The sequence below is a fragment of the Pseudopipra pipra genome, chromosome 15, assembly GCF_036250125.1.
Source record: "Pseudopipra pipra isolate bDixPip1 chromosome 15, bDixPip1.hap1, whole genome shotgun sequence".
Taxonomy (NCBI): Eukaryota; Metazoa; Chordata; class Aves; order Passeriformes; family Pipridae; genus Pseudopipra; species Pseudopipra pipra.
Window position 1 is genome coordinate 10842852 of NC_087563.1, and position 27816 is coordinate 10870667.

The following is a 27816-nucleotide window of genomic DNA, read 5'->3' on the forward strand; positions in this document are numbered from 1 at the left end:
GGGGTGACACCCATGTGTGCCTGCTCCTGTCCCACCATGCGCCTACCCCAGGTGGTGCCACGTCCTGTATGGACACTGGTGGGGGCCAGTGGCAGAGGAGAGCCCCAGCCCTTATGGGCAGAGCCCTGGCACAGCAATAACCACCCTCCTTCAGGCTGGCTCGTTATTACTGATGGCATTTGCATGGAAACAGGATGTTTTTACTCCTTGCGGCTCCATCTGCTCCTGCTGAAGTCACCGCTCTGCACATGAGCTCTGGGGGGGGCTGCCATGGGAACCAGGGTAAGCTCCCCCGCAGCACTGGGACCCCCAGCCTGGGCTCTCACAGTGGCTGGATCCCCCAGGCTGGCAGCGGGGCAGGGCAAGGCGAGGGTACCCAGCACAGATGGCACCTGAGCAGGGTGCCCAGCATGGTGCCACCCTGGGGCAGCATGGTGGGGAGGGGGCTCGGGGCCCCCCATGTGGTGGTAGCCCCATCTGCTCCTTGCACCGCTCTCCCACTCCTGGTGCTCTGCCACTGGTGCCAGCAACAACACTCCCACTGCGTGGGCACCCACTGCATCCTCCCTGTCCAGGGACTGCTGGTGGTGCCCGGTCCTGCCTTGGCTTCTCCCGGTTCCCTCACTGTGTGCTGGTGATGCACAGTGCCACGTAGGTGCTGTGCCAGGGCTGCGTGGTGTCACTCTGTGTGTCCCTCCTGTGCTGCAGACCAGCACGGCTGGGTCGTCAGTGGGGAAGTGGCAGGGCACGTTGACGAATTAATAGACTCTAATTAATACAGATTGGGGAGATCACTTTCAATTCCGCTTGCTTTCCCTCTTGCTGAGGAGAAGCTGAGGGGATGGATGAGCCAGATCCCGCTCCACAGCTGCCAGAGCCCTGAGCCCTGTTGCCAAGGGTCCATGTCTGCCTGGCTCATGCCCATGTGGGCACCTGAGACCCCTGACCACCAGCCAGAGTGGTGTGAGAGGCTGCAGCACATAGGGAGCCACAGGACTCAGGGGCTTTGGGGAGAAGAATACAGTACTCAGCTGGCCCAGTGCCCCCAGTGCCATGTGCTCAGCACCTGGGTGTCCCACAAACCCTGGGGGGACACCAGAAACACTGGCCCCATTGGGTCCTGTAAATGGATTATTAATCGGAGTAATTAAGATGGAATTAAAAATTAATTCTCCTCTCCAGTGTGCTGTGGTCATGGCTCAGCTGTGTGCTACAGCCATTGTACCAGGACTTTCATCTGAAAGAGACTGGATTGGGGCGGAGCTGGAGGGAGGGCATCACCAGGCTCTGTGGGCTTCGGCTGCCACCTCCCCAGGGACATCACCTCCCTGGCAACGCTCACTTCTCACGATGTGTCCCAGGTGCCAATTTTGTCTGGGCCAGCCAAGATGAGGCAGCTCCCACCACCATGAGAGGTGGTGGGAGAGCCCCTGCCTGTGCCATGCTGACCTCCTGCCCAGCCCTAGCAGCCACGGGCAAGGCCAGCCCTGAGATTTTCTAAACTCCTATCAAATATTTAAGTAGATATTTGAGCTCATGTATAATGGATCGCCTGTGCGTTGCCTCCCTATCCATTTGTGGTATTTAAGGAAGCCGAATATTAAACACCATTGTATTAGCAAAACCGCGGCTGCTTAATTGAGTTACAAACAGGGAAGGTGCTGACGAATAAACAATGCATAATGCAGGGACCTGCGGGCAGGATGCGGCAGCCCTGGCGCCGGGCAGGGACGGGGCTGGGCGGGGCACGGGCAAGAGAGTCTTCTGATGGGGAGCAGGCACCAGCGCTGGTGGTGTCGCTGGCAGAGCCAAAGGTGTGAGGAACACGTGCGCCATATGAAGGACAAAGCATGGCAAATACAGCATGGCATGGGACAGCTTGGCCTGGGATTACATGACATGGTGTGGGACATCCCGAGTATCATCCTGCGCAGGGATGCTCAGAAATGGAGCCAGCGAGAACAACCCCAGCCACACAAGGAGCGGAAAGATTATGAAAATGAAAAGTAAATAAATATGGATGTTGAGGACCTAATTCTGATAAGAGGATTTTCAAAATTAGCCATTTGCAAGAGTAGATTAACGGCGCGCGGTGCCGGGGGTGGGAAGGGTTCCATTAAGACGTGCAGCAAAGCCCATCCCGGCACCAACCTGCTCCTCACAGCCCCAGCACCCACAGAGCTGTTCCCTGTTTTCTGAGGAGATGGATTTGCTGCTGTCGTGGGGGAAAATGAGGCAGCCAAAGGTGCAGCATGGTGCCACCCTGCACACAAGGGTCCTGTGGACACAATACTGCAGCACCAGGAACTTCACCAGAGAGCATCAGGGTCTGGCAGCACAAGGATGCAGACACCTGTGCCCAGGCAGACAGGAGGTAATGGCATGCAGCCTGGAGTCCCCAAGGGTGTGTCTGGCACCTCTAGCCCTGGCATAGGGTGGCTGTACCAGTGGCAGAGTGGAGCTGGGACAGGGGTCAGTGGGGTGAACGGGTAGCGAAGCCACTGGACTGCACATGGGCACCCCATGCCAAGCAGTGCAGTGGGTGCTCCAAGGCCGAGCTGGTGCTGATGCCTCCCTGGGAACACTGTGGGTGCTGGGCTGGGGGCACCCCTGTACGCCCAGGGCAGGAGGCTGCCTGGGCTTGGTGAGGATTTTCGCATCCTCTGTCTGCCTATCCAGGCAGCCAAGCAGAAATCTCATTACATCCCGGCACAAAGGCAGCATCCCTGTCCCCGTCCCTGTCCCCATGCCTCACTGGGGACTGGTGCAGGCTGGGTCAGGCACATTACTGAGCAGTGGGAGGTTGTCCTGGACATGGGCAGCCGGCGGGGGCTGCAAGTGGCCATGTGCTGCCTCCCAAACTCCTGCTCAGACCCTTGTGCTTCTCACCTGCTCTGGGCCTGCCAGCCCCCTCCCTAGTCTGATACAGACACCACCCCACTGGTGACACAGGTGGGCACCAGCTCCAGGCCACGTGTGGGGTAGGAGCTGTGAGCTGGTAGCAGGGCAGGGTGCAGGCATGGCAGGGTGCCAGCAGGGAAGGGTGCAGGCAGCCCAGGCACCCCGGGTGCCCAGCACTCCCACAGCAGCAGGAGCAGCAGCAGCAGCAGCAGCAGCCAATTAATTAGCAGGGCGGTGGGAGAGCAGCCGCCGGAGCTGTGCGGGATCGATGGGTGCATCGACCGCCCGGGAAACACCAGCCCTCCCAGCCAGAAACGTGGTGCTTGGGGCATGCAGGGAGCCTGGCGGGGAGCCTGGCAGCCCCCAGCCTCGCAGAAGGGGATGGCTGTGAGCTGGAGCATCACAAGCCCCTTGCAAGGGCACACCAGGGTGCACAGGGCCTGGAGGGAAAGGACAGGCATCAGTGGTGCTGCCTGCCATGTGCCCTGCACCCCAGGGCTGACAGCTGCTCCCCTGTGAACCAGGAGAGTGGCTGCTCCCTATGTCACACTGGGAGGATGAGGGGGTGGTGTGCTAATGGATCTGTGTTGGTCCCTTGGAGCTGGTGGCATCCACCTGGGGAGCCAAGGGAGGGGGCTGCGGGCAGAGGCTGCACAGAGAGCACGGGCACAGCAACTGGGGCAGGAAAAGGCCCCATGGGCATGTGCCAGCCAGCTGGGGGCACTCAGATCATGATGTAGGTCCAGCAGAACACACCCCACAGGGGTGGTGGCACTGCCTGCCACCTGCACAGCCCTGTGCTGCAGCTATGCCTGCAGGTCTGCGTCCATACAGCTCCCAACGCTGTCCCCATCCCCATCCCTGTCCCCATCCCACCCACTCGCTCCCCCCGCCTGCCTCTGCCAAGCGAGAAGTGCCTGCCCGTCCCTGTGGGGAAGGAGAGTGCTCAGCCGTGTTGTAGAGCCTGGTATCCACCCAGATGAGAAGTGACAGCAAAGGACCCTTCTCAGGTACAGGCTCCCTGAGGCGCAGGGCAGGAGATACTGTCCCTGTCTTCCCCTCCTCTGCTGCTGGGAAGGACCCTGCAGGCACTTAACCCCTTCCCCACCAGCTGTGCAAAGAACCTGTGCAAAGCTATTGCTGTAGAGCAGCAGCCCAGCCTGGACAGGCAGCACCAGCACTGCCATGCCTGCCTGCCCCACACTGCAGGGACAGCAGGCAGGGAACAGGATGGAGCAGGCAGAGCCCAAGTCTGGGAGCAAGACCCACATGTGCAGCCCCTCTGCTGTGCCCCACTGCGTCCTGCCAGGCACAGCAGCCCACGTGTGGAGGGGTCCACAAGCCCCTCACCTCCCCCATCTCCCACACTGACTGCTATCTCTCCCGGGAGGTTGTCATGGGAACAGTGCGCTGTAGGTACCCCTCACCCTGGGTGCCTCTCCTTGCATGCCATGGTGATTCTGGATGGAGGGCCAGCACAGTCTGTATCCTTTTCAGGGTCTGGCAGGGTGGGCAGGGAGGGCATGAGGGGCTCCCATCCAGGAATTCTCATAGGATGCTGGTGGTAGCCATGGACGGGGGGCCGCGGATGCACACATCCCTCCTGCAAGGCCCAGAGCATCCCTGTGACCCCTGGCTGGGTGACAGGCTCAGGCACTGCAGGAACAGTGTGACACAGCCCCAGTGCCGGCAGCCACACTGCCTGCCCACTCCCACGGTGAGCCAGCGCTGCCTGTTCTTCCCCAGCCCACACACCCTGCACGGAGCCAGCAGCTCCTTCCCCAGTTATTTGGGGGATTTTAACCCTGCAGCACCCACTGGTTGTAACAGAATGGGTGCCTGCACCCATCCTGGCCCCAGACACATGCTGAGGGCAGGAGGCAGGATTTGTCCTTGCTGACAGAGCCAGTGGCTCAGGGAGAAGCCGGACTGGCAGTGCCTGGCCATGGCTGCACGCCAGCTGCTGGCAAAGTGACCCTGTAGAGGCACCCAGCACCACCAACCCACTCTACCTGCCCAGAGAGGGGGACATGGATCTCCATCCCTGCAGCAGCCCAGAGCTGTGCTTCTCTCCCCACTCCTGCTGTGCCCTACAGCAACTGCAGCCCCACATCCCCCATCTCTGTTGTTTCATATGAGTCCCACATTCTGCACCACTCTCCCCACTAGACCCCACAGCACACCTGCCCCCCTCACCCCTGTCCTTGCAGGCCCCTCTCTCGCCGGTGCAACCCCCCACCTGCAGCCCTGCCACATGTCTGCTGCCATCTGCCTCTCCTTTTTGATTAGTATTAATTTTTAATTATTATTATTGACAGGGCTGCCAGCTTGGCTGCCAGCTGGGACAGCTACCCAGCATGAGACAGGCCGGGGGCAGCCCTGGCACTGGTATGCTCACTGGGTGGCTCCTGGCAACCACTGTGCCCACCCAGGGGGGGGTCCCCAAGTGCCCCCTGGCACCTTATGGCCCTCAGAGAGGGACCATGGAGTGCAGGACTCAAGGATGAAAGTCATTGTGTCCCCAGAGGGTGGGCTCTGAGTGGGCACTGCCAGCCTCCCAGCCAAGCTGGGCTGTGGGTAAGTTAGGAGCCCATAAAGCCATGGAGATAAATGGCTCCTATTATTTTTTCCAATCAAATGAAATCCCACCGTGGCTGCACGAGAATGGCGATGAACCACAGCACTACAGCAGCCTCTGCTCCCCCGCCCCAGTTAACCTTGACCTTCCTGGGTGACAGGGTTTGGGGTGCTCCATGGGAACAATGCCCTTGCTGCCCCCAGCATTGGGGTAAGGGGACAAAGACAGCAGGGGGCTCAGCCCCAGGGGCAGGTGGGGGGCTATGGGAGGGCCAGGTGGGGCAGTGCAGTGGCTTAAAGGGACAGAGGGACAGGCACCCCTGGGTCTCATGCACTTCACACTGTCACTGCTGGGGAGGAGCATTAATGGTGTGTTTTAAGGGGGTCTCGGCACCCTCTCCTCCAGCTTCAGCCTTGTTACCCCACATGTGGCTCTGCCTGCCTCTCCTCTGGGGACCTGGGGTAGCTCTGTCACCCCACTGCAGCCAGGGTGTACCCTACCGCCGGCAAGGCAGGGACCCCACCGCAGGCAGGGCAGGCTGCCAGCCCTGCCGTGCCGGAGCTGGCCAAGGCCAGGCGAGCGGCACCATCGCGTGGCGAGGGACCGGCGGTACAGGCAGCGCAGGCAGCACCCAGGCTGCCGGCACACACCACCCGTGCGGGACCTCCGGACAGGGCAGGCAGAGCCGACCCTCGCTCCCTCGCCTGCAGGCACCCCAAGTCGGGGGTGTTGCCTTTCTCCCCACACTGTCCCCTCACCCTGGTCCTGCTGCCTGCAGCACCTCCAGCCCAGTTGTCCTATAGGGAAGGGTAGTGGGGTCCTGCCCCCCCTACACCTGCAGAGAGAAGTGACCGAACGACAGCACGTGATGCAAGGACACGGGGATACGGCCTGGCACGCTGCCTGACAGGAACGAGCTCCTGTCTTCACCCTCTTAGCGGCATCTTCCGCCTGGCACAACGGCAATATGGGGTGGTGGAGGGCAGGCAGAGCCCTGGCATAGCTTCCCCAGGGGAGCTGCCCTGGAGTCCCTGCTGCTGTCCCCTGGAGAAGAGCAGCTGAGTCCTGGGGACACGGCTCTATGGAGCCGCAGCAGCAACCCAGGGCAGTGCAGGGCTCAGCAAGCTCAACCCCACGGGCTGCACTGCAGGCAGCCGAGACCCCAGGGGTCATGGCTGCACCAGCTGCCTGCCAAGCTGCGACCAGACAGGTCTCAAGCAACTCCAAGAGCACAGATGTGGTCGATACTTCGTCCTTCTGAGGGACCAGCTCTCTGCAGAGCCCAGCTTCAGACAGAGCAGTGCTGACACAGCACCACGGGGGATGAGTGACCCTGACTCTGGGCTCATGGGGAGGCACAGATGGGCTGGACGTGCTGCCCTGGATAAGGTGTAACCCTAGGCTGACATGGAGGGCTGCTGGAGGGGATGGAAGATGCTCCTCCTGCATCAGAGCTGCAGTGAGGGCAGAGCTGCAGGCAGCACTGTCAGTAGGTGAGCAGACAGCTCCACCTCGAGAACCTGACTAGGCAGAGAAGGAGGACAGATCCAACAATCAAACACACAAATAAAAGATTGAAGGACAGAGTGCAGGCTGGGCTGAATCTGGAAGGGAATACAGTGGCCTCTCTGCAGCCAGGGTCCAGGACAGGGAGAGACAGCAGAAAGGAGGAGCCAGCAAAGTCAGGGCTCAACAGACTGAGGCTGTGAACGTGTAGGTCTGGCACCAGTAAAGCCTTGGGAAGCAAACAACTTTGTACCACCTGTGCTGCAGGTGTTTGTGGGAGGTGATGCAGCATGGGGACAATGCTGTACTGCAGCCCCAGCACCCACCCTGCTGGGATACTGACAGCCCTCAACTGGGGAGATCATCTTCCTGGGAAGGCAGAACCACATCTCACTGATGTGCAGGGCTCAGGAGAGATATGGGAACCAGCTCACCAGGCTGAGCTGAGCTCCAACACTCCCTCCCCATGCCCAGGCTTACAGGGCAGTGAGCTGTGCCTGTGCCTCAGCCAGGGAAGACAGAACCCGGCATCATCCAGGGTCCCCCAGAGCAGAGAAACACCCCCACAGCCCCAGGGAGAGGGCCACTGGTACCAGGCACTAGAGGAGGCAGGGGAACATGCCCCATGCCACAGTGCTGTGCTCCCAGCCCTGCTCACCCAGAAAGGGGGTGGGGGGCCAACACATCATCCCCTTCCCCATCCCCAAACAAGAGCCACCCCAAATTTCCAGAGCTCTAGAGACACAGACCATACTCAGATGCAGTCATTCATTCTGAGACAGTACATGGGGACCCCACAAGCAGCTCACTGCTACCCCCACAATTACAGCACAAACTTGGCGTTGGGGAGGGAGCTGCTCTTGGTGGCTGTGTCTGCGTGGGCCTGGTACCCGATGGTCACCTTCTGTGACAGGCCCAGGTGCTCCTTGTAGACACGCCTGCCGGAAGGAAAGGGCTGCATGAACAGGGCAGCACTTCTGCCACTGGCTCCCTGCCCAGAGACCCCATTCCCCCAAAAAACTAGCCCTGTACAGCCTCCCTTGACACTGCATTACCCAATGTGGGTGACCCCTTCCTGGTTTTCCGCTTCCCGGGTCCAGATGGCAATCTTGTCCCCCTTGGTGCGAATGTTGATGACAGCCCCGCACACCTCGTCGCTGTACTCATCAAACATCTCCCCAATGAGGCACAGCAGCTGCCAGGAAGAAAGGAGCCCAGGACAGTCCTTGCTGGGGCTCAGCCCTGGGGCAGGTGGAGCGCCACAGCCAGAACCCCCAGGCCAGCCTGAGAAGGGCTGCACTCACCGTATCCAGCCAGAAATGGTCCAGCTCGGTGTGCCGCTGCTGCTTGGACAGGGTGACGAGCCAGCGCCCACCACGCTTGTTCTGGCTGTCCTCCCACATGGGCTCGATCCCATCCTAGGGATGGGCAAGGGGATGGTCAGGGCACCAAGCACTGGGCCAAAGCTGGCTCTTGAAGCTGTGAATATCCAGCCAGATTTCTCCTCCCACCTTACAGCCAGGGCATCCTGCCAGCCCCACCAGCACTCAGTGTGCCCCTATAATGCTGGGCACGGTGGGGACTGCGAGCATGGGGTATCATACCTTGAAGAGGGAATAGTCACAGCCAGATGAGAGCTTGCTGGCAGGCTGAATGTGGCTGTACAACCTGTACCAGGTGGAGACACAGAAGCAGATGGGAAGAGGTGCCTCAGGGACCTCCAGCACCCTCCTCTGGCCCAGACCTCCCCACCAGAACACCTCCAGAAGGGACACTCACGCCCAGAAATCCTCCACAGTGCTGAATTTGGTGACGAGGCGCAGGTTTGCCTGCCACATCTTGCTCTTGTCATTCTTGAAAAACCACAGTGCCCATCTGGGGAGGGAGAGAGTGTTCAGCCATGCTGGAAACCCCCTCCAGACCCAGCACACCCCTCTCGGTGCTGGGAGAGGCTGCCCATGGCTGGGCTCCCCGTACCTGTTCTGCAGGGGGTGCTTGTCCAGGACCTCTTCTGGGAGCAGCTCTTGCTGCCGAGCCCTGCGCCGGCGCCGCTTCTCCGGCCTCTGCTGGGGAAGAGGGAACAGCCCTGAGGAGCCCCATGGCTACCCCAGCAGGCAGCCTGCAGCCCCTCAGCCATGCTCACACTAGGAGCCCCAAGGGATAGCAGAGCTGCCTAGGCCTGCCTCCCCAGCTCACAGGGTGAGCACCCACCTGCTCTCCTGTAGCCATCCTGCCCAGCACATGCTTCCCTAGGCTGCCCCTGGCTCTTAAATGCCCACAGGCAGGCAGGATGAGGAGCCGTCACAGCTGCAGCTGGTGGGGCAGGAGGGTGGTGTCCTGGGAGGGGGTGTCAGGCCTGCCCCTCCTGGAAAGCAGGGAGATGGGGGATTCCCCTCTAGGGCAGGGAGCTGGGGGATGAGAGCAGGTGCTCAGAGTGGGATGGGATCAGGATGGGGAAGTAGAATGGGGTAAGGTGGAGAGCATGTGTGGGGGGAATCAAGGTGGTGTGGTATGGGCAGGGCAGGATGGTACACAAAGAGGATGGGGTAGCATCAGATTGGAGGATAGGAGTGGGATCAGGTTAGGATCAGATGGAACAACATGCAATAGGAATGGGATGGAGAGGATGTGGGATGTGATGGGCAGGAAATGGGATCAGAATTGGATCGAGTAGGATGGGAAAAGAGTGGGATGAGATAGGAAGAGGACATGATGAGAAGGGGATCGGGGACAGAAATGGCACAGGGACAGGGTGGAATGTGTTGAGAGTTGGACAGGGACAAGGATGGAACGAGTTAAGGATGGGATGGGATAAGTACAGCTTGTAGACAGGAGGTGATGGGATCAGAAGGAGACGGGACAGGGAGAGGATGGGATAGGATGCAATGGGGATCCGAACAGAATAGCATGGGGGCAGCGTGGGGTGGTATCACGACGGGTGAGGATGGGGAGAAGGACCTTCCCGGCGTGCTGAGCAGTGCGAGGAGGGAGCCCGCGGGCTGGGGCGGCGAAGGGCCGGGGGCGCCGCTGCCGTGCGGGGCGGTGCGGGGGCGGCGGGGCACGGCACGGCTCGGCACGGCCGAGCACGGCTCAGGCTGGCTCAGCCCGGCGCGGCGCGGTCCCCCCCGCGCATCACGGCGCAGCGCGGCGCAGCGCGGCCCCGGCACAGCCGCACTGAGCCCGCCCCGCCGCAGCCCGGCCCGGCCCGGCCCGGCCCGCCCGTCCCCGCCGACAGCGAGCCAGGTCGGGCGGGCGGCGGGGCCGGGGGCGCGGGACCGGGATGCGCGGGGATGGGATGCGCGGGGAAGGGATGCGCGGGACCGGGACGCGCGGGGCGGGCGGGCGCGGGGCCGGGGCGGGGTGAAGCCGTGCGGCCTCTCCCCGCAGAGCCGCCATGGAGGTGTTTATGAAGGGCTTGTCCAAGGCCAAGGAGGGGGTGGTCGCCGCCGCCGAGAAGACCAAGCAGGGGGTGGCCGAGGCGGCCGAGAAGACCAAGGAAGGGGTCCTCTATGTCGGTAAGGACTGGCTTGCTCTGCCAGCCCCCTGCCTGCCCCCTGCCAGCCCCCTGCCAGCCCGTGCCTGCCCCCCGGATAATCCCTGCCCGTTCCTGCCTGCACCTGCCGGACCCTCTGCCTGCCCTTGCCTGCTCCTGCGTTTGCCCTTGCGTCCTCCTGCCCATCCCCCTGCCGTCCCCCTTCTGCTTCCACCTGTCCCCGGCCCTTCTCCCGCCTTTCCCTGCCCCTTCCCCGTCACGACCACCCTGAGGCAGGGTGCCCCGGGGCAGAGGGTCGGTGCCCGCAGTGCCCCCCAGCCCACCGGGAATCTGCAGGCGGGAGGGTGGGCTCTGCGGGCAAGAGCAGAGCCGGGGCTGGACTCCAGGCTGAGGGGATGGGACCCCCGGGGACTGGACCCTCTGCGGTCCCAGGCAGTCTGAGCCCCAGGGTCCCTTGGCTCTGTGCCAAGGATGCTCTGGGACAGGAGTGCGGAGGGACTGTGATGGAGGTGGTGACCCCCTTGCTGGGAAGTGCCCGGCTTGGAGCAGCAGGGCTGGGACCACGTTTTTACCCCTTGGAGAGACAATGCCCTGGAATGCATCCCACGACAGGAGAAGCTCCCCTGCTCCCAGTTGGTGACTAAAGAGTCCCTCTGTGCTGCCAATTGGGGTCTGGGTCTATTTGGTGCCAAGTCCTAGAAGACATGGCTGGCAGGAGAAGCAGGTCCTAGACAGGTTGTGTGTCTGGCTGCGGTGTTGGAATGCTGGGGGTAGGAGCTGAGGCCGCTCCAGACTGGAGCAGGAGGCAGGAGGGCGCAGGGCTGGATCTCTGTCCTGCTCCAGAGGGCATTAGCTCTGTGGGAATGCTGAGGCCTCAGAACTGTTCCCTTGGGCAGTGGTGGATGCCTGCTCTGGACCCACACTCTGCCCAGGGTGTGTGTGCTGGATGGGGGTCCAGCAGCCTAAGGAGTGAGTGCCTGGAGGCTCCATCCTGCAGGAGCTGCCCAGTCCCTGCCTTTTCTTCCAACCTAGACACTCCACCTCCATTCCATGGGGTGTCCTGAGTGGTATCACTCTGCCTGAAGGAGCCTGGCAGGATTGTCATGGCCAGCAGCAGCACCCAGCCCTGGGCACTCTAGTTGTGGGGCTTCCTGTGCTGTGTTGGCACCAGCTCTGGGTTTGGATCCTGGCTCCCATGGGAGATTTTACTCAGCAGCACGGTTGGCATTCAGCCTGCCTGGCTGGGCCCTGACAGGGTGCTGAGCCCTGGGGTCTCTGCCCTGCCAGGCACGGGGCAGTGGCCCCAGTCCTGAGGGTCCTGCAGGGACCGGAGAAACCTTGCAGGGAGCCAGGCAGGTCCTCAGCCCCCAGGCTGCCCTGGCGTGGCTAGGCTGGGATGTGGGCAGGATGCTGCCCTGGTTCAGAGCCCTGCAAGGGTCCTGGGCACAGCATGTGGCAGAGCCTGGCCACTGGCCTCTCTAACCTGATCTCTGTCTCTTTCTACCCTCAGGGAGTAAAACCCAAGGTGTGGTGCAAGGCGTAACCTCAGGTACGGTCTGCTCCGTCTCCCCACTGCCGTACCCCTCTGGCCCTGAGAGCGTGGCCGCACTAAGGAGATCAGAGGCTAATTGAGGGGCTGATGTCACTCTGCTAAAACCTCTTATATAACTTATATCCCGCAACCAAGGATTTGCAGTGGCGGCTCACACTCCCTGCCCAGCTGCAGAGCACTGTCCCGGCCCCCTCCCCTCCTCAGCGCCCCAGCGGGGAAATGGGAAGAGCCTGATCCTGCCCAGCGACTCCCCAGCAGCTCCCCCTGGGTGGTGCAGGGCATGAAGTCACAACTGGGCTCCCCTCCCTGGCACGGGGTGGGGGGCACTGATGGGCAGCCCTGGCTCTTGCAGTGGCTGAGAAAGCAAAGGAGCAGGCGTCCCAGCTGGGCGAAGCGGCGTTCTCCGGCGCGGGCAACATCGCGGCAGCCACTGGGCTGGTGAAGAAAGAGGAGTTCCCTGCGGATCTGAAGGTGAGACCCCCCCGGATGCTGCGGGGAGGCTGGCACGTGCCCAGGTCTGGCGGGGAGCCCCTTGGCTGCTCCCCAGTCCCGGGGGAGGGACCCTGAGGGTGCCCAGGTGCTCTGTCTGTGCCCAGGCCAGGCGGGCATCGCGGCCCTGAGCGTGCGGGCCGCGTGTGTGGCCGCGTGCGTGGGGCGTGCGGACGTGTGCGCGCGCGGGCCCCGCCATGGCGGCCGGCGGCGCGGGCCTGCGGCGCATCGCTCCGGCGGCTGCGAGGTGACCTGACAGCTGCGGGAGGGGCAGCGGGTTCCAGCTCGCCGCCCCATGAGCTGTTGGCTTCCAGCTTAGCCCAAAATAGCATCAGCTGAAGAAATGAGGCCACCGCCGCCACCATCGCTGTGCGGCGGGATCGGCTGCCCCCCTTTCCCTCCTGCCAGCCCCGGGGAGGGGTTACCCAGCACCGCCCTCCCCTGACAGGGATGCAGGATGCTCCCGCAGCACTGCCAGCCCCTGGAGCTCGACAGGGCCTGCACGGTGCCAGCACCCGTTGCCTGCCCGGGGCTAGGAGAAGCACAGGGATGTGCACACACAGCCCCTGGTCCCATGAACTTGTACATGTCACCTCCCAGCTAAGCAGGCTGCTGTGTGCTCAGGGTGCCGCTGTTTGCCTCTACGTGGAGCCTCCTGTATGCTACTTGCGTTGCTGGTTTGGCAGGGGCAGGGTGGGTGGGCGCCACATGGGGGGCTGCGTGTGTGGGACTGACCCCTGCCTCACTCCCAGGCAGAGGAGGTGGCCCAGGAGGCTGCGGAGGAGCCGCTGGTCGAGCCGCTGCTGGAGCCAGAGGGGGAGAACTACGAGGAGCCCCCGCAGGTGAGGGGATAGGGTGGCAGGGTGGGCATAGGGCACTGTGGAGGGCACAGTGTGACAGTGTTCACAAAGATGGCACGGGGCTGGGGGAAAGAGGGACTCTGTGCCCCACCTGAGCTCTCTCACTAGCTCTTTCTTTACCCATCCCACAGGAGGAATACCAGGAATACGAGCCAGAGGCATAATGGACCCCCATCCTTGCCTCTTCCACCAGCAGCACAACGAACCGCCGGTAGCCCCCTGCTCCTCCCCAGCCGGCCCCGGCCGGTGCCTGTGTGCCGGGGAGGAGCAGGGGTGCCCCTGCCCCGTTCGCTCACGAGTTCTTCCTCCAGTTCCGTTCCAAGGGACCGTGTCCGTGTCTCCGTAACATGTCTAGCAGTGAGAAAAACCCGCTGTGTCCAAGCCCCCGAGCCCCGGCGTGTGCCCGAGCCGTGGGTGCTGCCCGCAGGGGCTGGTGTGTGTGCGTGTGCGCGTGCGTGTGTCCGTGAAGCCCGGGTTTATGGCTCTGTATCCCTCCCAGTGCCATAAACCCCGGCTGCGTCCTGGTGTGTCTGTGTCTGTACAAAGCATGTTTACCTGCTCGCGGGCTGCTGTACATTTCGCTTGCACGCGTGTCCCTGTGGTTCTGCTCTGGTCATCGTGGAACTATTTTTTTTTATATATATCTCTATCTATGGGTGGACGGGTCTTTTGCCTTTGTGAACCCTTGGCGTCCAAGCCCGCTCCCCAGCCTGCTGGGTGGTGACGGTGCCTGCGCCCCCCCCCGAGGTCCCATAGTGCCGAAGCTGTGTTGTGACGTGGCATGGATATTCCCCCGTCGCTGGATGTGCAATACGAGGGCAGCTGCCAGTGACACAGCTGCCCCCGTGTCCGTGAATAAAGCCAACTCTTGTCTGTAGCCCCCTGGTCCTGGTTGTGGGGTCCCTGGGGAGGGGAGTGGCCCTGTACTTTGGTAGTAGTTTGGGGAAGAGGAATGGGGCTGGCAGTGGGGGAGTGGGCTGAGGTGGGTCTTCACAAGGACAGGGTGCCTTTCTGTCCTCTGGCTGCTGTCCTCTGTCAGCAGCAGGTCACTGTGCCCTGGGCCTCCAGCCAGGCTCTGGCTGAGACTTGGGGTGCAGGCAGTGTCACTGTGCTAGCTGCCTGTCTGCAGGGCTTTGCATCTCCAGGAGAATGCAGGGGGCCCTGTGGGGCTGTGGACCACAAGCCGGGATGAGGCTAGACACAGCCCTGGGCTCCAGCACTGGTTTCCCCCTTCCTACCCTCAAGAGGTCGGGGATGTGGCTGGCACCCACGGGCTCACTCAGCTGCACTGTGACCGCCTGAAGGGCAGGCGGGTGTCACACACTGCTAAGGGATGTCCACCATGGCAGGGGGTCCTGTACCCACCCCAGAGCACAGTCCTTGGGCCTTCAGCTCTCCTGGGGCAGGACCAACAACCCAGCCTAGTTCCCCAGCCAGCCTCCAGCCCCTTGACCACAGCACAGGCTGGGGTGAGGGGCTGGGCTGAATCTCCGTGACATGAATATCAGATTAGATCCCCTACCCGTGCTGGCTCACCAGCTTTGCCAGCAAGGAGTGAAGCTGCAGCAGTCAGCACGGACACACAACAGGTTTGCTGATGCCTGCAAATCCCCACCCTGGCTCTGCTCCCCGTGCCTGTGCTGGTTGCAGCAGTGCTTATAGCATCCACCGTGTGTTATTAGGACTGAGAGAGCTCTTTGGGGTCTGTCTGTTCCCTGGGCTTCCTCGTCCCCTGGAACTAATTGCATTTTTTTTCTTCCCTTGTCCAATTCTGCCATCCATAAGCAAGCAGACCTAAACCAGCATCAGCATGGCTTCCCTCAGTGCCAGAGAGGCTGTAAAGGGGCTGGGGCAGAGAGGGTCTGGGGGAAGACAGCTCTCTGCCCAGGAGAGCTGGGAGCCAGAGAGAAGAGAGAGAACTTGCTCAAACCAACCCTTTATAGACAGCAGGGCGCAGCACGAAGTGTCCTGGGCACTCCCCACGCAGCAGGATTGTGACCCTCACCAGGGCAGCTCTGGCAGGTGCTGTGTCGGTGGGTGCAGCTGACCTCATGTACGTGGTGAACACCTGCTCCAGGGTCTCTGTTCAGATCTTGTACCTTGCCGTCATGACTGTAATTTTCTAGACAAAGAGAAAGGAGAACTGTGAGGCCGGTGTGTGCTGGGAGGGTCTGGGGACAAGGTGGGGCAGAGGTCCCTGCGAGGAGGGTGCAGGGAGTGCCAAAAGTACAAGTACCAGGCACAAGAGCCCCCACCCAACACTGCATCCCCGACTCATCTAACCAATCCTGGAAACGGGGAACACGGGAAGAGAGAGAGGGACAGGGACCCAGCAGCAACAAGGAACACTGCTGAGCAGGAGGCTTTATCCAAAATGCATGAAGCTAGTCCCGGGAAGATGAATCCAGGCCTTGTGCTGGCCTGTGAGGAGTGGTGATGGGGTGCTGTGGGTGGGCACCCCTCAAATACAGCCCAGAGCCTCTGCAGTGAGGCAAGGGCCCCAGAGCAGGGATAGGTGAGGCAAAGAGCCCTCAGATACCTCAGCTGACTGCTCCATGGTGTAGGACAGTCCTAAATACAGTGGTGGTGGTAAGCTGGTTTTTGTACCAGTCCCTTGTTTTGCTCACTCTTTTCTGCTGCCCATGATTTTCAGTGCCAACGCCATGACACCCAGTACCTTTGAGAGCATCATCTCCTCTGCTCTGGGGGGAGGTCTGATACAGCAATGAAGACTGAGGATGCAGAAGAGCTGCCCAAGGTCACTCCAACAATCCTTGCTCTGTGTCAGCAAAGGGAAGGGCTTGGGCTTTACTTCACCCTAAATCGTGTAACCCGCCACCTCTGTCTCATGCTCCATCCCTCCAGCACAGCGAGCAAGATGTCAGTGCGATGATGTGGCACCTCCCTAGGGTGCTGAATTCCTAAAGCTAAGGTTTGGCTGCGCTACTGCCACTCGCACGCCCATGCAGGGTCTGTCGGGAGTGTGTGGCGCAACTGGTCTGTACCTTTGCTTGCACCAGGGTGTGTTCTCCCTCCTGAGCTGATTCTCAACAGTGGCAGGGATGAAGATGTTGCAGCACACTTCCAGGATGCTGCTATCATAGGGATATGCTTTTGGGAAGCCAACTATGGTCCTGTGGCCCTGGAATGAGCAGGACAGTCCTGCTGGTCCCAGCCTAGCGATGTTGTGCACTGCCCTCAGAGTTGGGCTCAGCGGGACACAAGGGCCAGCCACATTCTCTGTGGGTGTTACAGAGACAGGCACCGACCACCACCCCTTTAAGAACAGGGATGGGGATGACTGGGCTCAATTCACCTGCTTGTAGTCTTCTAGTGCCTTGGGATTGATCCCTCTGGGATTGTAAATGGCTCTGTCTGTGACCCCTACACAGATGCAGCAGGTTGTGCAGGTGTGCAGCCCACTTTGCCGAAGCTCTAAAGTAACACGGAGCAGAGATGGTGTGGGGAGAGGTAAATTTTGGGGACAGACACTGAATCTGACCCTCTGTGCTGGTAATAGCTCCCTCTCAGGAGCCTGAGCTGAGAAGCACAAACGGAAACCCCAGTGTGGCCATTCTTGGTGAATGTTTTGGCTGGGTGGAGACTAGGGCCTGGCAGGGCGGAGATCTCCTCGGCCAATGAGAGGGTTGTGAAAGGCAGAGCCTATGGGATAAGGGCTTCCAGCTCATCTTCCAGCTCAGCCTGTCTTCATCACCTTCAGAGCTCCTGGACGCGATGTTCCAAGCACGGCATGCTGTTCAGTTCCTAAGAACCAATCCCGAAAGAACACAGCTCCAGTGAGAAACACAGTCCCTTGGTGGGCACCACGCAGCATCCAGGCACAATTCTGCATCTCACACTGAGGGGGTGTGATCAGCTGCCACAGCATCAGCACAGGGCAGGGCCATGGGAGAGCTCAGCTCTCCTTATGAGGACAGAGGGCTTTGCACTCTCTGCCCCAAAGCACTTACCAGCTTGATACAGCTTCTAAAAACAACACTGACACCACAAACCCAGCCCCAAAACTCAGCAAAACTATATACAGTAGCTGAGGAACTTCAGCTGTCTTGTTCTCTGCCACATCAGTGAAGCATACAGATGTGTGGAAAGGAAAGGGATGAGCAAAGGCAGGGCTGTTCCTGAGGCCACTGTGGGCAGCAGCTCAAGGTTCAACCTCAGTTCAAAGTGTCCTCCCTAGGGCAAGGAGCTGCTTTGGAGAGTGAGGGCTTGGAGGAAAACACAGAGTTGCAGCTGCAGGCAGGACTTCAGCTCTGTGGCTTCCAGTTTATTCCACCCTGGCAGAGAGCAATGGCCTCAGGAATGGGCAGCTGCAGGCAATGGATCAGGGCAGCAGTGCCTGGCCGAGAGCAGGAGCTCCTGGAGTTACAGCAGGGGGAAGCACCTCACCACAGTTGTGAGCTGGACCTGGGCTGAAGAAAGGGAGGGAAGGTCCTTCCTTGGAGGGGTCTGTACCCTCAGAGTTCCACTGAGCTCTTGGGCCCAAACTGGCACTGTCAGAGCTTACCTGGTACCCCAATGTGTGGGTGCAGGTATCTGCTATCCAGGACATCTCCCACTCCCCAGTACTGACATCAGTGGCCAGCACGTCAATCCCAGGCGGGAGGTACAAAAATGTGTCATATCCATTGATTGCTGTGCTCCAACCAAAGCATGTGTGCGGCCAAGTGATTTCCATGGGCTGATTAAGGCCCTGGGCACACCGAGGAGTCCCCTGACCAATGTGTGGTGCTGCCCATACCCCAGGGCCTCCTCAGCTTCCCTAAGGTATGAATGGCTTTGGCTTTCACGAGGTCTTTGCTGCCTTGTCCCTTTCAAGAGGGAATGTAGACGTCTTTGCCTTGTGATCAGCACCCACTGAGCTCTCTATCATATGCTTAGGCAGAAGAGACTTTCACTTCCTCCCTGAGTCTGAGCAGGCCAGCAGGAATGGAGGAAAAAGCCCACTGAGACCCCTGCCCAGCAGTAGGACCAGCCTGAGGCTCTCTCTACTCCAAATTCACAGTGTGCAGGCAAAGTGGTGAAGGGACAGCAGAGCACTGGGGCAGTGACAGGCAGTGGTGGAACGGCAACCTCTCTGCTTGCCTGGCCAGGTATCTGCTGCCTGCTCCCCTGACTGCCAGCAAACACTGTTTACAGAGCTGGGGCAAAACTCTCACCTACAAACTCCTTCTTGGCCTTTTCTACAGTAAAACGCCTCATTATTTTCTCCAGCTCATGTTCCTGCACAAGAGCAACAAAACACAGTTGTTACTGAGGCCCCAGGAAAAATCACAGAGCCACAGTACAGCATCCAGCAGCTGCCCTGCCCTGCCTGATGACTCCAGGGAGTTTATTCACAGCAGCTGGGGTCCCTGGATCGAAAAAAAGAGATATGTGAACTCCTGCTCCCTTTGCTCCCTGCCCTTCCAAGCTCTTGATGATTTGCCCCTTCCCCCAGCACAGCAGGCAGTGGCGGGAGCATCCCTACACCAGCCTCCTTCAGCTTGTCTCTGGCCAGATGCACCGACCCATAAACCAGAGTTCACCCCCCTCTCCCCGCCCCGAGCTGCTTTTCACAGTCTCTGGGCAAGTGTTACTCACTACAAACGTCTCCCCCCACTCATCAGAGGCATCGCTGTGATATGCAGAGAGAGGGAGGGCTGTGCAAATGGAGCGTGAATTATGGGCTGTCGGCAGGGAAACGAGAGAAGTGAACTCACTTAGTATTTCCTTGGATTGATCCTCACACCTGCCATGGCAACACCAAAAGGAACATCTGGAAAAGACCGGGTAAGGCAGACAGATGTTCTCTGCCAGCTCACCTGCTCCACAGAGGGAGGAAGTGACTATGGCACTTGTGATCTTGTTGGTGGCAAGGGACCACCGCTTCCCCACAGCACACATGGGTCCCCACTATGCCATGTGGCCTCTGCAGAGTGGAGCTGAAGGCAGGACAGGATATGCACCCTGAGTCTATCACAAATGCCACCAGCCAGAGCTGAATCCATGACAACCCAGGCACAGCGACTGCATCTGAGAGGCACAATGCTTGACACTTCCTGATTAACATGAACATTCCGGGCTGCCAGTGGCATGTTCTATAGCGAGACTTGCCCTCACACATCAGTGCCCAGAGAAACATCCTGCACTTCTGAAGCCCTTCTGATTTTCACAGCATCTAATGAGCTTTTCTGTCTCATAGCCCCTTCCCAATGCCCAAGTCACCATGTGCTTTATGTTCCCCTTGTACTTACCCACTACGGTGCATTTTTGTGTTGTTAATGCAGCCAGGGCTTTCACTTCATCAACATTGATTGATCTGCTGAAATGAACCCCTGGGAAAGAAGAGAGAAGAAGTAAAGAGCCCCTGCCTTTCTACCACAAAGGCACAGAGGCACTGTGGGAAAGGCTTTGACTCTTCTGAAATAGCAGCATCTAGTCACAATAGATGATTGCATTGATGATCAGAGAGCAGGAGCATCTCTACTATGGAGACAGGCTGGGAGAGCTGGGGCTGTTCAGCCTGGAGAAGAGAAGATTCCACAGAGACCTTAGAGCCCCTTCCAGTACCTAAAGGGGCTCCAAGAGAGCTGGAAAGGGACTTTGGACAAGGACATGGAGTGATAGAGGGAATGCCTTTAAACTGAAGAGGTCAAGTTTGAATTAGATACTAGTAAGAAATTCTTTACTGTAAAGGGTGGTGAGGCAGTGGAACAGGTTGCTCAGAGAAGTTGTGGCTGCCTCATCCCTGGAAGTGTTCAAGGCCAGGTAGGATGGGGCTTGGAGTAACTTAGTCTAGTGAAAGGTGTCCCAGTCCCATGGCACTGGGGTTGAAATTGAATGATCTTTAAGGTCCCTTCCAACATAAAACATTCCATGATTCTATGATTCTTTGTGTTGGTTCTTTCTCAGAGCTTCCCCTCATCCTGTGCTGAGAGGCTGGGCGTGTGACTGGGCTGTTCCCCACCCAGCTCTGGTTGATTGATGCCATGCTCAGGCACAGAGCTCATGCCTCTCAGTGGCACAAAGCAGCTGGCAAGGCTGGGCCTCCCTGTGCCTCTGTCCCTGCCTCTGCCCCCCAGCTGGTCCTGGGGCCATATCTCTGTCTGTATTCAGGAGTATCCCGGATGATGTGCTCGGCCACCAGGCTGTGGTGTCCCAGACACAGTGTCCTCCCACTCCACAAGGCTAAGGCAGGGGCTGTGTTTTGGAGCATCTGGAACAGAGGGTGCTGGCAGGGATCAGATACTCCTTCCCCCAGCACGTCCACACCAAGGTGTCTGGGAAAACAGTGCTGTTTTTAGGGTGCTTGGTGCTTTTGGATCTCCAGCTGATGTCCCCATCATCACATGGCACTCACAGCTTGGACATGCTGAGGGTACTCCTGCTGATGTCATGGCCCACAGGATAGCATGTGGCCAGGGCTGGGAGCCTGATGCCCCCAGGCATCCCTTGCCTCTGCCATTTGCCAGCACCCCACCAGCCCTGGTACTGGCACCTCTGCCTGCCGATACCGTGGGCAGCCGTGTGTGAAGGTGACGTGGCTGCGAGCGGCCGAGGGAAACCCATCACCTTCCCACCAGGGCAGCGCTGGAGGAGTCACATTCCCAGCCAAACCCTGCCAGCTGTGTTCCACAGCTCCCTGGCCCAACGGGGCACTGGGGAGCCAGACGCGGTGGAGCCCAGCCCGGGCTGATCCGTGTACCGGGCGCGTGTGTCTGCTCGCTCCGGCGTGTGCGGGCGCCGGCGGCTGTGGGGGAGCCCGGTGTGCGTTCACGTGGCGCTGCCCGTGCGGCGTGGGAGGTGGGCCATGGCGCCCGGGGAGGGGGTGCCGTGCTACCTGCGCCAGCACCCCCTCCGCCGAGGGAGAACGCGCTTTTCAGGCAGCTGCCTGGCTCCTCCCGAGCCGGCAGCGCGGGAGTGCGTTGCCAAGGCAATGGGGACCATCTTACTCATCCTCCTCGCTATTGTTTTCCTGCCAGCCCCGAAGTGCCCGGGCGGGGAGAGGAGGAGGAGGAGGCAGCCAGCCTGGGATGAAGGCTGCCTGCAGGGAGGGGAGGATGATCGCCGCGACCAACCCCTGCCCCCTGGGACATGGACATGCTGGGTGGCAAGATGCCGATGGGGATGGGGAGAGCCGCTGCCGATGGAGCTGAGAGCAGCAGGTGGAAGCAAATGGCAGCAGGATGAGACCCAGCAGCCTCCTGCCTGCGGCAAAATCCCAGCCAGGGGCCAGGGGTCGTTTGTCTCCTCCTCTGCCAGGACTTGCCCCAGTCCATGGTGTCCCTTGGATGGGATTGGGTCTGGTCCTTGTGCCCAGGATTGGGTCTAATCCCACACAGGACAGCACGGGATGTAAGCCCCTACTTATGCCCCACACCCCGTTCCCACTTCATTGCAGGTGGGCAATTGGGCCCAGTCAATGCTACAGAACTGGGACCAGCACGCAGGACCCAGGGTGGGGACAGACACCTAGAGGAGGGGACACATTGATTGGTGCAGTGATACACCCCCAACTCAGTCACTCCAGCCATCTATTGGGGTGCCCAGTGCTGACATGGAGGTGCCTCACTCTGCCCCAGGGAGAGAGAATTAAATTTTATTTAATTTCCATATCCCGCTTCCCTATTTTTAGCCTTCAGGGTTTTGTTCCAGCCTGGCTGTTTACTGAAAGAAGCATTTTCAATCTCCCTTGTCTCCAAGCAACCAGGTGTGCCAGCTCCCCTAGAACCAGCCTTACCCTATAGATCTATAGGGATGGGAGACGGATGCTTATGTTAACCACAGGATGGAGAACACCGTCTAACCTTAGCACATGCCCCCCCCAAGCCCTATAGATCTATTGTTCTTGTCTGTATTGACATCCCCGGGTCACGGAGGGGACCCTGATCCTATAGGGTGACGAAGGGCAGGAGAGGGTTTGGGGGGGATGCTGGAGGGTTTTGGGGAGGATGCAGGGATACAAGCGAGGCGAGCAGGCCGCCTTCCCCCCCGCAGCGCGAGCGGGAGTGCGTGGGAAGGAGTTAGACAAAGCCTGAGCCCGGGAGCAGAGGCAAGCGCTGCCGGGAGCGAGACGGGGCCGTTCTTCCCTCCCCATCCTCCCCCACCCTCGGGCGAGGGGTACGCGGGAACCCACCTCCATCCCGCCGCGGTGGCACGTTGTCCCGGTCCCTCGGGCTAATTGGGGTGCAGCCCCCTCCCCGGTGATGCCCGCGAGGGAAGCGGTCGTCTCCATCACCAGGTAGGAGGGGGACTGTGCTCAGTGTCGCTGTGCCCCCCACCCATGGGACCTACCCTAAGGGTTGGGGACCCCCTGAACCGTCCGGTCCCGACCATATGTCCTGCTGTGCCCGGGTGCAACGCGGGGTGCCGGGGTGCTCGCCCCTGGGACACGCGGGGTGTTGATGCTTTGGGTGCCGAGGGGGGGGGGCTGTGCGGCGATGGGGGGCTCCCAAGGCGGGCCGGTGGGAGTGACAGCGATGACACTGGGAGGGATGCGGTGTGCCGGGACCTCCACGCCTGTCCCTCGCCTCCCCACTGCTGCCGGGGGCGCCGGGGCGGGCGGCAGCCGGGGGGGAGCGGCCCGGGGCACGGTACCGCCCCCGCCGCCACCGCCCCACGCATGCTCGCCGCTGCCGCCGCCGCGCCGAGCCGAGCCGAGCGGGACCGGACGGGACGGCACCGGACGGCACCGGACAGGACGGCACCGGGCGGGAGGATCCGCCGCAGGTACCGCGGCCCCGGGGCGCACATGGCGGGGTCGGGCCGGGCGCTGCCGCCGCCCGTCCCGGCGCCGCAGCCCACCCCCGCCCGGGGGTGCCGGTGCCGGTACGGGGCGGGCGGCGGCGGCGCGGACGGGTCGGCCTCCCCCGGCCGGGACTGCCTCGGGGGCGGCTTTGTGCGAGGCTCGGCCGGGGAAGCGGGGCCGGGGCGTGCACACGCGTGTCCGTGCGTGCGGGTGTGCCCGTGGCCATGTGCTGGCGTGTGCGTGCCCGTGCGTGTGCACACGCGTGTGCCGGGGGCTCGCAGCTCCTCCGTGGAGCATCAGTGCCGGGCACGGCGCCACAGCCCTGCGGGAGCGGGATGCTGTCGAGGCAGCTCGGGGTGCGGGCGGCACGACCCCGCGGGGATCGGGGTGCTGCGTGGGAACCTGCAGACGGGGCGGGGGTCGTGGCTTCTGGGCCTGGCTCTGCTGGGAGGGGTCTGTGCCTGCCTGGTTCCTGCTCCTGCCTGCCGCCTCCCTTTGTGGGGACTCGCTCGGCTCCGGCTGTGTCCGCTCGGCTCTACCTTCTCCGGGACCCATGAGTGGCCGTGTCCAGAGGCGTGGAATGCTCCACGGCTGCAGGATGCATGTGCTCCCAGCTCCACAAGGACTCACTGGCACTGGCAGGGCTGGGGGGCTCCCGGAAAGCTCGGGGCTTCCCACCCTGATTCTGCTTCATGGAGCCAGGAAGGGTTTGGGAACTGTTGGGTGAGACTGGACTGTGTTCCCCTTATGTGTGGCACGGCCGGGAGCTCAGTAACCCTCGGCATGGCGTGTGGATGCTGAGCTGGGGGTTCCCGTGGCCGGGGACACATGTCACTCCCAGCTCTAGGGACACTGCTCTTGGCAAGTGGAGGGAAGAGCTTGGGCTGCCCCGTGCTTCTGCCCTGCCCTATAGCCCCCCTTGTACCCCAGACCCAGCTCACTCTCACCCCCTGCTGCACCCAGCTCCCCACGGACAGGGGGGGCTGCCAAGCCCCCCTGGGCTCTCAGCCTGGCGTCCAGGGCCAAACTCCAGCTGCTGCTCTCTCCACAGGGGTGTCTGCACTGTGTTCCCCACTCTGACAGCCACAGCAGCGCCTGGATCCTGCTCCTGGTCCAGCTGTGCTGAGAGAAGGCTGACTTTTACGGTAGGCAGCCAACACCATTCCTCCCTTCCTGTATGGCCAGGCACTGGGTGCCACCACATAGGCTGTGCCAGGGACAGTGAGTGCTCTGGGCGGCCGCCCAACCTGTTGTCATGGGCGGCACAGAGAAAATCAGTTGGCAGTTGAGGTGGACTGGGGGTCCATGTGCTGCTTCCTCCTCACTGCCCCATCCTCTCTCTTGCAGACCCACGGTGGGACTAGCATGGGAGAAGCCTTCCCTGGGCATGGGCAGTGCTAAGGAGCCCGAGGGGCTGCAGGTGCTGAGTCGCCAGGCCGGGACCGAGGACACCTGCGACCCCAGTGCCACCTCCCCCGGCTGCTCACCGGCAGGTGAGTGCCTGCCCGGCTCCGGTTGTGCCACAGGAGCCCAGGCCATGAGGACCTGCTGCGTGGCTGAGTCAGAGGCCCAGGCCACCACGTCGGGCTCAGCAGCAGAGAAGGTGCCATCACCAACAGGACCAGCTCCTGGCATGCTCCTCCGGAACACTGGCACAGAGCAGAGTGTGGCAGTAACAACAGCAAGCTGTGGGGGACCAAGTGGCACTGCCCCTGCCTGTGGTCCCACAGGGATGGGGGTCCCCAATGCCCAGAAGGAGAACGCAGCCCCCGCTTCCCCCCTGCCTGATCCCTGCCTCAAGGCGACCAGCAAGGACATGGGAAGTGCGCCAGCTCCAGCCAAACGTGTGGCATTTGTGGAGCCCACTGCAGGCACTGGGACAGCTGAGCTGCCAAGCCAGGAGCAGCCTCAGGGTGGCACAGGGATATCCCTGGGTGCTGCACCCCAGCTGAACAGAAGTGAGGCTCCCAAGCATCCCCAGGGAGGCACAGCAGACCCCCACAGCACCAGCACTGTGGGGAACGGGGGCCAAAGCAAGACAGAACCGAGCTCCACCACCCTGGGCCAGGGCAAAGCCGAACAGAGCTCGTCCCAGAGTGCAGGTGCTGGAAGCAGCCAGCAGCCCCAAACAGCCAAGCAGCTCTGCGAGTCCTACTCCTTTGAGGTGACCCCACCGCAGGACGCCGGGACACAGGACATGGGGACGCAAGTGGACAACCGTGTGTCCCTGGTGTCAGTGGCCTTGAGCCCCATGAGTCCCCCAGGGGGGGCTGCTGCCTTCACCTTCCCCAAGAGAGAGATGGGCTCTGCAGCCCCACGCCTGGAGCCCTCCAAGAAGGACGCAGAGATGCAGGTGTCCATGCCTGTGGAGACCCGCTCAGTGGCCACTGGGCCAATGACGCCACTGGCCAAGTCCCCACAGACTTCGTATCCTGAGGTGCAGGTGAAGGGGACGGTGGCAGAGGTGGTGGAGGAGGCTCCGGAACCCATCCGGGAGGTGAGCTGGGATGAGAAGGGGATGACGTGGGAGGTGTACGGGGCCTCCATGGAGGTGGAGGTGCTGGGCATGGCCATCCAGAAGCACCTGGAGAAGCAGATCGAGGAGCATGGGCGGCAGGTGGTGGTGACCCCACAGAACACCCGCACCGGCTCCGTCAAGGGAGGCCCCCGCAAAGGTGAGGCCAAGAGGCAGCCCAGTGTCTTTCGGGCTCTGCTGCAAAACGTCCGGCGGCCCCGGTGCTGCTCCCGCACTGGCCCCGCCATGGAGTGAGTCGCTGCCCATGCTGGCAGGGTGGGGGTGCCACGGGGCTTCTCTGGGCGAGTGAAAATGGGTCCCTGCCCCAGTGTCCTGAGACACCTGGTGCCAGTGTGTGGGGCTCCTGGGGCTGAGGCAGGTGGTGATGGAGCACTGCATGCTGGGGCAAGGTATCTCCTTTGCTGGGGTCCCTCCTGCCAGCCTGGGGTCCCCCCATGAGTGTAGCCCTGTGGAGGTGCCCCAGAACGTGAGGCTGGTGCCCTGTCTCTGTGTTTGGTGGCTTTTTTCAGCATGAGGAAGCACGTGGCTCCTTCCAGATGGAGGCAGCTGCTCCTGTGCATCTCCTGCCTGTGGCACAGGTCTAGAGATGACTCAAGGTGGGTGCTGCTGACTCCCATGAGCTCTGGCACCTCAGGCAGCAGCATCACTTCCCGTGCTGGAGAGACACTGGTGCATCACCCTGCCATCGCTTTGCCTGCCCAGGGCTTGGCCATGCTCTGGCCAGCCCATGGCCATGCATGTGTGGGTCCCCATGGCTGCCCAGGGCAGGCACCAGCCCCTCAACAGCCCTGTCCTCTCTGCCCCACTGCTGTGTCATGGGTGCCCTGGAGCTGTGACAGATCTCAAATGAGAGAGACTGAGGCCAGCCATGCCTGTGATGGAGAGCTGCTCATCCCTGTTGCCGTGGCTGGAGGCAGTGGGGAGTCTGTTTCCATGGCCCCCTTACTTGGCCTGCCTGAAAGTGACCATTGGAGCCCAGGGCACATCCTCACCACAGCTGGTGGTGAAGATGAAGCTGCCCTGCTGCCAGGCCTGTCCAGCTGCCCTCGTGGTGCCAGAGATGTCCCACGTGCTGGGGACACGGGCACATGTCCCTGTGTGGGTTCCTTCAGCCCCACTGGCCGCTCTTCTCTGACAGCAGCTGAGGATGCAACGACTGCAAAGCGCTGCCACTTTTTACGGCTGGGGTTTTACAGGCTGGGGGGAGGGGGGCTTTTATTGAACTGTGTTTGCATTTTTGGAGCTTTTTAAGAGACACTTTCAGCCGTGTGTGTCCTGCCTGAAGCCACCTCTTTCCCAGTGGCCTGCGGGGCCGAGACCCTCTTTTCAAACACTGTTCCTACTTTGCTTGTGCTCTGCTGGGCTGAAGAGCATTTGGAGTGAAGAGTCAGCCTGCAGGGGTGAGCATTCCTGTGGCTGGGTCAGCATCCCTGTGGCCGGCAGCACCGCAGTGTCCTGCTGAGACACAGATCCTGGTCCCCCCAGCCTGGCCCCATACCGAGGACCAGCTCCACAGTGCTGCAGCACCTGATGGGCAGGAGGCTGCTTGGGGGTGCTTGGGAAGCTGCACCATCCCCTCTGAGCAGAGGTGCAAGAGGGCTCGAGGTGCCAGGGTCACCAGTGCAGCCTTTTTCCCTCATTAAGGGTCAAGTCTTGCCCCTCCAAACCCACGTTGTACATCCTGGACTTGGTTTTGTTCCTGGGGGGCTGCAAAAGGCTTGCTGAAGTGCCAGCTGGCAGCCAGGGCCATGGCAAGTGCCCACTCCATGCCATGATACTCACCAGGACCTGGCTCTGCTCAGTGCCTTGAGCTTTGGGAGTGGTGCCATGGCCATGCCAGGAAGACCAGTAGCCCTGGGGTATCCCACCCTACCCCAGTCTGTGCCCACCTCCAGCCCTACACTGCCAAGCTGTGGCACACCAGCGCTACAGCTTCAGCACCTATTTTCTTCTTTTTTTCCTCTTCGTTTCTTTTGGGGGAGGTGGGGGGGAGGAAGGGGCGGGAGGACCAATCTGTCGATATGGATGTTGGGTAATAAAACCTTACACAAATCTCTGCATGGCGCTGCCTGCACCTCCCTCCCTTGGGGCTGAGAGGGGCCAGTGGGGCAGCCTGGGGAAGGGTCCGGGGGACAAGAAGCCAGGCTGGCCCC

At 61.2% G+C, this 27816-nt stretch overlaps 4 protein-coding genes across 6 annotated transcripts; 2 read left to right on the forward strand and 2 right to left on the reverse strand.

Annotated features, from left to right (window-relative positions):
* Positions 1–7739: 7739 nt before the first annotated feature.
* On the reverse strand, positions 7740–9786 carry EIF4E1B (eukaryotic translation initiation factor 4E family member 1B). 2 transcript variants are annotated; one of them, XM_064671877.1, is made up of 7 exons: positions 9197–9786; positions 8963–9048; positions 8765–8860; positions 8590–8653; positions 8290–8403; positions 8041–8180; positions 7740–7923 (listed from the first exon to the last, which is right to left on the reverse strand). In XM_064671877.1, the coding sequence occupies exons 1-7, from the start codon at positions 9212–9214 to the stop codon at positions 7809–7811; spliced, it is 633 nt and encodes a 210-aa protein (XP_064527947.1). In that variant the 5' UTR covers positions 9215–9786; the 3' UTR covers positions 7740–7808. The 2 variants fall into 2 exon arrangements, with proteins under 2 accessions (XP_064527947.1, XP_064527946.1); XM_064671876.1 differs by having other exon boundaries at positions 8963–9051.
* A 30-nt stretch (positions 9787–9816) lies between these two features.
* On the forward strand, positions 9817–14256 carry SNCB (synuclein beta). Of its 2 annotated transcripts, none has more exons than XM_064671879.1 (6): positions 9817–9923; positions 10373–10500; positions 11989–12027; positions 12383–12501; positions 13272–13361; positions 13511–14256. In XM_064671879.1, the coding sequence occupies exons 2-6, from the start codon at positions 10380–10382 to the stop codon at positions 13541–13543; spliced, it is 402 nt and encodes a 133-aa protein (XP_064527949.1). In that variant the 5' UTR covers positions 9817–9923; positions 10373–10379; the 3' UTR covers positions 13544–14256. The 2 variants fall into 2 exon arrangements, with proteins under 2 accessions (XP_064527949.1, XP_064527948.1); XM_064671878.1 differs by lacking the exon at positions 9817–9923 and adding an exon at positions 10083–10228.
* A 1043-nt stretch (positions 14257–15299) lies between these two features.
* Positions 15300–22603, reverse strand: LOC135422832 (uncharacterized). Its single transcript, XM_064672338.1, has 5 exons — positions 22516–22603; positions 19634–19714; positions 17737–19155; positions 16696–16983; positions 15300–16521 (listed from the first exon to the last, which is right to left on the reverse strand). Exons 3-5 carry the CDS (start codon positions 18073–18075, stop codon positions 16285–16287), a joined length of 864 nt encoding a protein of 287 aa, XP_064528408.1. The 5' UTR covers positions 18076–19155; positions 19634–19714; positions 22516–22603; the 3' UTR covers positions 15300–16284.
* On the forward strand, positions 22526–27715 carry GPRIN1 (G protein regulated inducer of neurite outgrowth 1). Its single transcript, XM_064671869.1, has 2 exons — positions 22526–22620; positions 24475–27715. Exons 1-2 carry the CDS (start codon positions 22586–22588, stop codon positions 25895–25897), a joined length of 1458 nt encoding a protein of 485 aa, XP_064527939.1. The 5' UTR covers positions 22526–22585; the 3' UTR covers positions 25898–27715.
* The last annotated feature ends 101 nt before the right edge of the window (positions 27716–27816 follow it).

Coding starts and splice junctions, on each gene's coding strand:
- EIF4E1B (XM_064671876.1), bottom strand. Junction 8,404..8,589: donor GTGACTATTCCCTCTTCAAG/GTATGATACCCC, acceptor GCCCATCCCTAG/GATGGGATCGAGCCCATGTG. Junction 7,924..8,040: donor GAAGGGGTCACCCACATTGG/GTAATGCAGTGT, acceptor TCCTTCCGGCAG/GCGTGTCTACAAGGAGCACC.
- SNCB (XM_064671879.1), top strand. CDS start 10,380: ATGGAGGTGTTTATGAAGGGCTTGTCCAAGGCCAAGGAGGGGGTGGTC. Junction 12,502..13,271: donor AGTTCCCTGCGGATCTGAAG/GTGAGACCCCCC, acceptor CCTCACTCCCAG/GCAGAGGAGGTGGCCCAGGA. Junction 13,362..13,510: donor ACTACGAGGAGCCCCCGCAG/GTGAGGGGATAG, acceptor CCCATCCCACAG/GAGGAATACCAGGAATACGA.
- LOC135422832 (XM_064672338.1), bottom strand. CDS start 18,075: ATGGAAATCACTTGGCCGCACACATGCTTTGGTTGGAGCACAGCAATC. Junction 16,984..17,736: donor GAGCTCCTGCTCTCGGCCAG/GCACTGCTGCCC, acceptor GCCAGGCCCTAG/TCTCCACCCAGCCAAAACAT. Junction 16,522..16,695: donor CACTAGAAGACTACAAGCAG/GTGAATTGAGCC, acceptor TGCTCATTCCAG/GGCCACAGGACCATAGTTGG.
- GPRIN1 (XM_064671869.1), top strand. CDS start 22,586: ATGCCCGCGAGGGAAGCGGTCGTCTCCATCACCAG. Junction 22,621..24,474: donor GCGGTCGTCTCCATCACCAG/GTAGGAGGGGGA, acceptor TCTCTCTTGCAG/ACCCACGGTGGGACTAGCAT.